This window comes from Myotis brandtii, unplaced genomic scaffold (assembly GCF_000412655.1).
Source record: "Myotis brandtii unplaced genomic scaffold, ASM41265v1 scaffold265, whole genome shotgun sequence".
Lineage (NCBI taxonomy): Eukaryota > Metazoa > Chordata > Mammalia > Chiroptera > Vespertilionidae > Myotis > Myotis brandtii.
Genome location: NW_005360086.1, coordinates 965,995 through 976,362, shown reverse-complemented (window position 1 = coordinate 976,362; position 10,368 = coordinate 965,995). Strand labels below are relative to the sequence as shown.

General features: G+C 51.1%; 1 protein-coding gene across 1 annotated transcript; it reads left to right on the top strand.

The window, feature by feature from the left end:
• The first annotated feature begins 1,387 nt into the window (after window positions 1-1,387).
• Window positions 1,388-10,017, top strand: TAC4 (tachykinin 4 (hemokinin)). Its single transcript, XM_014541167.1, has 4 exons — window positions 1,388-1,678; window positions 5,048-5,141; window positions 7,498-7,530; window positions 8,763-10,017. The coding sequence occupies exons 1-4, from the start codon at window positions 1,388-1,390 to the stop codon at window positions 8,771-8,773; spliced, it is 429 nt and encodes a 142-aa protein (XP_014396653.1). The 3' UTR covers window positions 8,774-10,017.
• The last annotated feature ends 351 nt before the right edge of the window (window positions 10,018-10,368 follow it).

Below are 10,368 nucleotides of genomic sequence, written 5' to 3'. Positions count from 1 at the left end.
AAAAACCCTACTGAGGAGGTGGCCATAAGCTGGACCTTTAAGGATGGGTGGGAGTTCACCAGGTGGAAAGGGAGGTCCAGGCAGAGGCAACAGCCAAAGGCTCCCATCTCTATGCCAGCACTAACTGAACACAGCTTAGCTGCCAACCAGAGGGTCCCTCTCCTGGCCTGTGAGATGCTGTAGGACAGAGAAGGCGGCTTATTCCTCTTCTGTGGCCGAGTGCCTCGCCCAGTGTCCATAATTACAACAGTAATAATAGTTAACAGGTATTAAATATTTACCATCACACACTGTGCTAAGTGCTTCACATGCATTATCTCGTTTCATCCTCGAACAACTTGGGAAATAAGTGCTATTATTAATCTCGTTTTACAGATGAGGATTCTAAGGTTTGAAGGGGCTAAGTAATGTGCCTAAGGTCACACAGCTACTTAGTGGGGGAGCTAGGACTGGAATTCAGGTCTCTCTGACCGCAGGTCCCTTGTTCTAAATCAGCGGTTCTCAACCTGTGGGTCGAGACCCCTTTGGTGGTCAAACGACCCTTTCACAGGGGTCGCCTAAGACCATCCTGCATATCAGATATTTACATTACGATTCATAACAGTAGCAACATTACAGTTATGAAGTAGCAACGAAAATAATTTTATGGTTGGGTCACAACATGAGGAACTGTTTTTAAAGGGCCAAAGGTTGAGAACCACTGTTCTACATGGATGGATGGATGGATGGATGGATGGGCAGAACTAAGTGAAGAAGGGCCTTGAGTGCCATATTAGGGAACTTGAACTTTATGCCGAGGGCAATGGGAGACATTGGAAGTACGTGAGCAGGGAGAAACAGCTGGGGGTAGGGCTTTAGAAAGATCACTTTGGCAACAGTGGGAAGGTAGCTTAGAGCCGGTGACACGAGCAGGAAGCCATTTCGCTGGCAAATCCCAGTTCCCACTTGTGAGGAGCCTCATTTCGCTAAGCACTGTGTTATTTCTCTCAGGGCAAGACCTGTGTTCCTGTGTGCACATGGGACTATTGGCAGAAGGGAACACTGAGGAAGTGGGGAGACAGTGGTGGGACACTAGCTAAGTTCTGGGGGGGGGGCTCTCTCAGGGCGGGGCAGAGCACCTGGAAGGGAGGAGCCATCCAGTTCCCCTCCCATTTCCAAGGTGACAAGGCCGCTGGGCTTGCAGTCAGGAAGCTGGAAGCACAGGTCCCACACACTGCCCCCTGTGCACCTGCCTCCAGAGGGAAAGCAGCCAACGGCGAGGGTGAGGCGGCTGTTGCATCAGAGCGCTAAGCCTGGGATCAGGTGCTGGGGGCGGTGGTGCAAGAGGGCTGGTCCCTCCTCTGATATCATTGGCCTTTCCAGCTGGGAGGGAGGGGAGTCACAGGAAATGTCCCTGGGAGGGCAGATAAGCTGGAGGAAGAAGCAGGGTAGCTGGAAGGACGAGGAACAGGTGGAGCCTCCCTCACCTACAAAGGAGCCAGAGGGAGGACCGGCCTGCTGGAGGCCCTGCAGGCTGAGAGGGACTCGCAGAGGGTCCCAGCACAGAGCCGCACTCACCATGCCGCTCCGCCTCGCACTGCTTCTCCTGACGGGGCTGTCTGCCCGCACTGCGGCAGCTAACAAGAAACTGGCACCCGGTGGCACTGAAGCAGGGTCTTTGGTAACCGTGACCCTGGAGGTAACTTTGGGGAAAGGCAGGGGGTGATCTGTGGTTGAGGGGAGAGCAGGCTGTCACTGCAAGGCAGGTGGTCCGATTCCCCTCTGCAGGTAGGTTCAAGGCCATGGCCCCTGGCCTGACTGAGCTCTAAAGGGACACATGCCTATGGGGCACGGGGGGGGGGGGGGGGGGGAGACTGACTATTTAACACCTATTTGACATATATGTCCTAAATGCCTCATAAACATTAACCCATTATGGGGAAAGTACCATTTCATAGATAAGGAAACTTGGACACAGAAAGGTCAGGTCGTTTGTCCAAGGTCACACACCTTCAAAAGCACAGCTGCACCCCTTGCCCAAGGTCTGACTATGTGTCTGGGTCTCAGAGGACATTTTCAGAATTTCAAAGGAAGCAACTTGGGCAGGATCCCTGTTTTGTCTCACACGTAGAACTCTCATTCCCTGACGAACGCTGGGGAGAAATCAAGAGGTTTGGGACCTAGCACCCGTGTCCCACCCCATGTGGTAGGGGAGACAAAGGTCCTGACCTTGGGGAGCTTCTAGGCAGATGGGGAGAGAGGCCACCAGACCTGAAGGCAGGACTGGTGCTCAGGGAAGGCTTCCAGGAGGATGGACAGTGGGACAAGGCCAGGCCTGGCTCCTCCCAGTCCCAGGATGGGGAGGACACGGGCCACAGGAACAGCCATCGAAGAGACAGCCATTGGTGGTGGGTTCCCTTCCTGGTTTGTCTGAGCGTGGAAGTGTGTGCCGTTGAGAAAACAAAAGGATGGGGAGGCCTGGGTTCAAGTCTCAGCTTCTCCACGGACTTCGTGTGACCTTGGGAAGGTCACTGCTGCTCTCTGGAGATCAGTTTCCTCGCCAGAAAGATGGGGGGAAATACCCCGACCCTCACGGCATTTTTCAAGCTTTACGGAGTCTGTGCCAAACATCAGGGGACCTGACCCAGGCATAGGGCAGCCGCGCTGTGACGGGGCTCCCTATGCAGCCACATGGAACATCATCAACTTCAACTGGTACCGCTCACTTTCCACCTGCAAGCACCTCCTGGGCAACTGGTCTCCTGCTTCTTCTCCTTTATTCTCAGTTACATCCCATCCCCCTGCTTCCCGAGACACAGGGCTTGGAATACGGGAACCATTAAGACGAGTGAGGTGAAGGGAGGGATGGAGGCACTGCCAGGGGCCATCCAATCCCCTCCCTAGCTCCCAGGCTCCCTGCCTGCAGTTTTCCCTCAGTGTTTTCAAGGGTGATTGGGTTAAATCAGTGGTCGGCAAACTTCGGCTCGCGAGCCACATGGGGCTCTGTGGCCCCTTGAGTGTGGTTTTTCCACAAAATACCACGTGCGGGCGCGCACGTACAGTGCCATTGAAACTTCATGGCCCGTGCACAGAAGTCGGTATTTTGTGGAAGAGCTACACTCAAGGAGCCAAAGAGCCGCATGTGGCTGGCGAGCCGCAGTTTGCCGACCACTGGGTTAAATGGATAAGGAGAGGGCTTAGAGGGGGGCAGGAGTCCCTCCCGAGTGAAAGAGAAGGATGTCTCCTAGGAACCACCCCCCCCCTCCCGAAACCCAGTGGGTGAGGGAAAGGTGAGCATTATTTAGTTTATAAATAGCCCTTCTCCCCAGCTTGTATTCGATGGCCGCCTCTTACCAGGGCACAGTGGTTTTCATGAGCTTTCCAGAAATGGCTCCAAATCTCCCGAGAGACTATCTGGTTCCTGGCCAGGCCAGGCGACTCCAGCAGAGAAGCTGCCCCAGCCACTGACGTCCGGGGGAGGAGACAGATGGGAAGGGACTGAATTGGTCCACGTCTTAGAAGAAAATCCACTTCTGGTCCTAAAAGTTGGGACGAAACAAACTATGTGAGGAATAGGGGTTTTCTGCACCCCAGCCAGGTCCCTGCTGGTTCCTGGAGCGCCAGCGCTGCCCCTAGGGAAACTGGGGATGGAAGAGGGAGCCCCCATCCCCCTGCTCCCCCGGCTCCCAGCCTCCTGGCAGGTGCTTCATCACTTTGCTCGCTCGTCCTGTCTTCAGCCTTCCTGGAAAAGGAGACCCCATCCTCTTCCCTCTTCCCACTGTCAGAGAAAGGCCCTTGTTCAGTGTTCTTTAACCCACACGGGCTGAGCTTCTGTCTGCCAGGCGCTGTGCCAGGCACCGGGGATGCAGAGACATGAAGAAGGTCTAATGAATGTCACCCACTGTCACTCTCCCACCAGTGAGCCTCTCCCCCTCTTAGCAGGGGCCACAGAAGGAGAGAATTTGGCCAAGGCTAATGGAGGAATGACTTCAATCCATAGCCCCTGGTCCAGAACTTTCACTGCATTAGCTCAAGAAAATGTCTTTGCCCAAAGTAGTGGCTTCTACTCCAGGCCACAGGCCACGTTCCTCATGGGAGGCCCAGGCTCTAGGGCAGGGTGAATCTGGGGCAAGGGCAGGGCAGGGGAGGGCGGGGGGGATTGCCCGAGGAAGAAAGGAGACCAGGTTGGGGTTGGGAGGGGAAGCAGTCTCACCTTGCCTATGGGGTGCTCACCCTGAGTCCCTCAGCGGCCCCTCCTTGTCTATGTTGGGGACATGCCCCCAGGTGGAGCAGAATCCAGGCTCTGGAGCCAGACTGCCTGAGTTTAAATCCTGGCTCTACCACTTCCTGTGTGATCTTGGACAAATCACTTAACCTCCATAACGCTCAGTTTCCCATCTACAAAATGGGAATAACTCATAGTCCCTACTTCATATGGTGGCTGTGAAGAGTAAACGAAATTATGCTGTTGTGTTTGAGCCTCTGAGGCAGGTGACGGCTTCAAGTCCTGGAGCCGCTCTCACTTCCTAGCTGGTGACCTTGGATAGATAATTTAATCTCTCTGCGCTTTCATCTGTAACATGGTGACAACGCCCGGCTGGCATGGCTCAGTGGTTGAGCATCGATCTATGAACCAGGAGGTCACGGTTCAATTCCTGGTCAGGACACATGCCCGGATTGCGGGCTCCATCCCCAGGATGGGGCATGCAGGAGGCAGCTGATCAAGGATTCTCTCTCATCATTGTTGTTTCTATCTCTCCCTCTCCCTTCCTCTCTGAAATCAATAAAAATATATTTTAAAAAATGAAATGGTGCAATAATAGTACTTACATCATGGTGTTTTGGTGAGGATCAAAGAGAATTAATGTTAAAGTGCTTAGAACAGAGCCAGGAACACAGTAGGTGAAACGCTGACTATAAATTATTACTGCATAACATTGTGTAATACATGCAAAAGAGCCCCGGGCCAGCACAGAGCAAATGTCACTGAAACTGTTATTGCTGAGGCTGCCCTCCCTGACTCCCCGCCAGCCTTCCTCTCGCTCTAACAAACTCTCTGCCTTTTCAGGAAGGTGTTGTCCCCAGCATTCAGCTCCAGCTTCAGGAGGTAAAGAGGGACAAAGCCAGCCAGTTCTTTCCACTGATGGGGAAGCAGGCGGGAGGTGAGTGACAAAGGTGGGCAGCCCCTGGAGGAGTGATTCTGAGTGGGTCGTTTCACCAAGCCGGCTCCTAGCTTCTGGGCCAGTAGGGGTCGCTCATGCGATGGGGTGGGGAAGAGTGTCCACATAAATGATCCAAACCAGGACACTAGAGGTGTTAACTACACCAGGTAAACTTGGGATGTCTCTGGCATATGGGAATGTAGGCACCCTAAGAGTAGAAGTCAATGTTTTGCACCCTCTGGTATCATTACCTTTGATACTGTGGATGGATTTGGAGCTACAGATCAGCAAGTAGATGTGACCCAAGCCACAGTCCAAGCTTTCTAGTTCTATTTGTTTCCGATAGAATTAATTTTTAAAATATATTTTTATTGTTTTCAGAGAGGAAGGGAGAGGGATAGAGAGATAGAAACATCAATGATGAGAGAGAACCATTGATCGGGTGCCTCTTACACACCCCATGCTGGGGATCGAGCCAGCAACCCTGGCATATGCCCTGACCGGGAATTGAACCGTGGCCTCCTGGTTCATAGGTTGATGCTCAACCACTGAGCCACGCTGGCCGGGCTCCAATAGAGTTATTAAAATGAACCTGTTCCCTGAGAGGGCCCTCAATGTGGGAGTCATGTCCTGGGGGGACAAGGATATTAGTCTGTACAGAGAGCAGTTTTTTTTCTTATTGTTAACATTATATGTATATTGGTGAGGGTATGAAAGACCTAGCACTTTTATAACCTGTCTATTTAGAGCAGCGGTTCTCAACCTGTGGGTCTCGACCCCTTTGGGGAGGTCGAATGACCCTTTCACAGGGGTCACCTAAGACCATTGGAAAACACATACACCTATATAATTACATATTGTTTTTGTGATTAATCACTATGCTTTAATTATGTTCAATTTGTAACAATGAAATTGGGGGTCACCACAACATGAGGAACTGTATTAAAGGGTCGTGGCATTAGGAAGGTTGAGAACCACTGATTTAGAGGAAATGTTGACAATAGTCCTCAAAGTTGGAATGCGCATCAGGGAATCTATCAAGTAGAAATACGTAGCCCTGAGGTTGTACCTGAGCATTCATTGACAACATGTCTGCAATGGCAAGAATTTAGAAATAACATAAAAGCCTTCAGTAGGAGAATATAGTCACCCTAAGGGTAGAGGCAAATCCTTTGCATCCTCTGGAGCCAGATTTCCTGAGCCAGAACCCTAGCTTCCTGGTCAAAATATATTAGGCACATCCATATATAGCCTTTGTGGCCATTGAAAAGGATGAGGCAGATCTGTGGAAAGTTACAGAAAGTTCTCCAAGATACTGGGTAAGTGGAAAAAGCAAGTTATATAACAACATGTATCACAGGAATCTACTTGTTTTTTAAAAAATGACATACTCACAAACATACATACACATGCATAGGGAACATTCTAGGAGGATGATTATCAAATTGTCAACAGTAATGATATATATCTAGGACAGGAAGTGGAGATGAGGGAGAGAGAGTAGAGAGGGACTTTAATTTTTACTGTACAAGCCTCTCCATTACATAATTCTTTTTATAGTGGGCAAGTATTCAAAGACTGCTTTTATAATAAAAAATATAAAAATAGAGAAAACCAACTTGTTACCAAACACTTTTGGCCTTAGTTTCCTCCTCGACAAAATGAGTTTTAGACCCTTTCAGTTTTAGACCATTTATAGCAAGAGCCTATGTTGGAAGGAGTAGGTGTTCTGTTAGGAAAGTGAGAGACCTGCTACCTGACTGTGGGAGGGTTTCCACTCGAGGGACCCCAGCCATGGGACCCAGGAGAACAGTGTGGTGTGCCAAGGGCAGCATCATGCCCAGGCCAGGGAGACTAGCTCTGTCTGGGTAGGGCAGGTGGTCAGGAAAGGAGAGATGGGGCTAGAAGTTAAGTCAGCGAGGGCAGCCCCGAAGGATGTGGGTGAGTCCTTAGGGCACTGGTCCTTAGACCATTTTAGACCTTCCAAATCCAACAACCCATGGGAAGCAGGGGATGGGAGTATAAGAGAAATATTTATTGAGCACCTACTATGCTCACATGTGATTAAATCTCACAATAGTCCCTTCAGATGAATGAGGAAACTAAGGTTCAGATAAGTTCAATGTTTTTGCACAGATGCCCAGGCGGTGCCAGGTGCCAATGACTTCACACTCCTCCACTCTGCCTCCCCGAAGGCAGCCAAGCAGCTTGGCCACACGAGGACGGTGGGGAGTGTCTGCAGTTCCACTGAAGACCCAACACAGGCACTGAGCCCCAAAGAGCCATGAGCCCTTCCCACCTCACCCAGCCCCCAGGGAAGCGGTGCAGCCCTCATTCCTTCTTTCCTTTTTTCCAGGAATACCTCCTATCCAACCAAAGAGAAAACTGGGTGAGTGTTGGCCAGACCTTGCCCTCAACGTGCTCCCTGGGGAGGGTTGAGTCATCCTGGCCTCTAACAAGTCAGGGAGGTGGGGGAGGATCTCTGGCCAGGGGCACACATGCCAGGCTGGCATCGCCAAGGGTGGGGCCAGCCGTGGTTTGGCCACATGCTCGGCTCCCTGGTTGTTTCCTCAGACCTGGTGGTCTGTGCGTGCCTAGGGAGTAGGTGCAGGGATAAGGAAGCCGGGATGAACTCGGTTTTGCCAAAGGTTCAAAATTGCCTTGGGGAATTTTTACCTAAAGCCTAGAATTGGAAAAACTAATCAATTCCCCACCTTGCACCCTCAAGGATCTTAAAAGTGCAAATCGGAGCAGCCTAGAACTCTTTGGTGAAAAGGAAAAACAAAACCAAAAGAAAACAACCATCATTTACCCACCCTCTACCTTCCCACCCCTCACCCCCAGTGCTCTCAGGATCAAGACCAATGCCCTAAGGACTCACCCACATCCTTCGGGGCTGCCCTCGCTGACTTAACTTCTAGCCCCATCTCTCCTTTCCTGACCACCTGCCCTACCCAGACAGAGCTAGTCTCCCTGGCCTGGGCATGATGCTGCCCTTGGCACACTGTTCTCCTGGGTCCCATGGCTGGGGTCCCTCGAGTGGAAACCCTCCCACAGTCAGGTAGCAGGTCTCTCACTTTCCTAACAGAACACCTACTCCTTCCAACATAGGCTCTGGGCTATAAAGATGGGGGAAATCTTCTATTTTCCTCCAAGATTTTTTTCTAAGTGTTGAAGCCATTCCATTTGAAGGGCCATGGGCGTCACCCCAATACTAACATGGAAATGAATGTCCCTCACGCAGAATGTGGGCAGGAATGCTAAGTCACCTTTCAGTGAGCTGGTAACAGCCAGAACTAAAAGCTGTCTCCTGTTTCCCTGACCAAGGCACTTTCCATACCCCCAGGAGGGCCTTTGGGATTTTAAGTCCTGGCTTACCACTTCCCTTCCTTTACGAGGATAACTGAGGGTTGGCTCTGTCCATGCTCTTGAGGCACATACGACTGAATAACAGAAGATATGGCAGGTGAGTCTGTAATTGGGTCACCCTAGATATCTATAGCCAGAAACATGAATTAGGCAAATCGAGGGCCTTGTGTGGAGTGACTAGCGAAGGCTCCAAGAGTGGAGGAGCCAGACAACCCTCCCTTAACCACTGTCCATGTACAAAACTCTTCCCAGGCAGAGGATGAGGACCAGGGGCCAGAGTGAGAGCCCCCATCCCATGCTTCCCAGAGGATGAAAACCCTTCTCCATACCTGGACGCTACAGCTGACCAGCCGGCCAGGCCAGCTCTCTTCTCTGTGTGTCTGTCCTGTGCTCAACACCGGCATGTCCCACGAGGCTCGCAGTGAACACCGTGGGGCTCCTTCCAGGACTCTCGGGCTCAGGAAGCGGTCGTGCATAAATGGGCACTGTTGTCAGTCTCATGCTGGAGTCACCTTGTCCTCCCTCAGACTCTTATTTCATTGCGTAGCAGGATGAGTCTGCCCCCACCCCCCCTTCTCTATCTCCTGTGCCCAGAACATAGTAGGGGCTCAATAAATGAATGAACAGTGATGGCTTCTTCTCTAGTACAGGGCAGAAGGCAGAAGTGGCCTGGGCTCTGCACCATGCCCAGCAGTCTGTCACATCAGCAGGCCAGGAGGCCTTCCCCAGAATTGCGAAGGGCAATACTAACAGCCTGGTCCCCACCCTTGAACGGGAAAACAGGTTTGCCACACAAGTAAGGGCAACAGCCCCAGCCTGAACGCAGACACACTCTCCCGACTCAGTCATGATCTCAAGGACCCAAATCCATGTGTCTTCTGAGTTAGAGAACTGGATCCCCGGTCCTTCATCCATTCTCTTGTCTCTACAAGGTAACTGCTGGGCTATGGGGACACAGGCACTCAGTCATTCCCTGGGCATTCAAACGAGCTCCAGAGGAGTGAAACACTCCCCCGCTCAGGGAGCCCCAGTCTGATGGGGAGACCATTGTCCCTGCCCAGTGGTTTATAGGCAGGTGAGACACAGAGGACCCCAGGATGCTTAGAAAGGGGCCTATCAACCAAAGTAAGCTCCTAGAGGGCACACTTAGGTAATAAACATCAAGGTGTTGAATGAGTTGGGAGCTCTGTGGGTTCAGCAGTAAAGGAGGTTCATCAATTCACTAGGCTACATAACATTGACCATCTCTGTGTCCCTCTCCAAAAAGAAGGAACTGGGTGATGTTTTAGGGGATCTGATTCTTGGGGGGACAGGGTGGCACTAAGCTATCTAAAAGGAAGGGAAGATGAGCCCTGGCCGGTGTGGCTCAGTTGGTTGATTAGGTAGGTTAAGTTCCAAAAGTCTGCCCCCACCCACCCCCACACCCAACCCCAGCATTCTGGTCTCTCAAGAGGCTCCTTCCAGGGCACATGCCCTGGTTGCAGGCTCAATCCCCAGTAGGGGGTGTGCAGGAGGCAGCCGCTCAATGATTTTCTCTCATCATTGATGTCTCTCTCTCCCTCTCTGAAATCAATAAAAAAATATTTTTTAAAAAGAAAGTATATCCCAAGAGGAAACTCCACACCCATTCAAGAGTATGGGTCCCCCCTGGGAGTGAGGAAAATGTTTGGGAACTAGATAGAGGCCAAACTTGGACAACATTGGGATGTACTAAATGCTACTGAATTGTTCACTTTAAAATGGTTAATTGTATGTTATGTGAATTTTACCTCAATAAAAAAACACTCATCATTTAAAAAAAAAAAAGGCTCCTTCCAGATCAGATCACTCCAGGAAATGTTACATTCTGTCTCTTCCT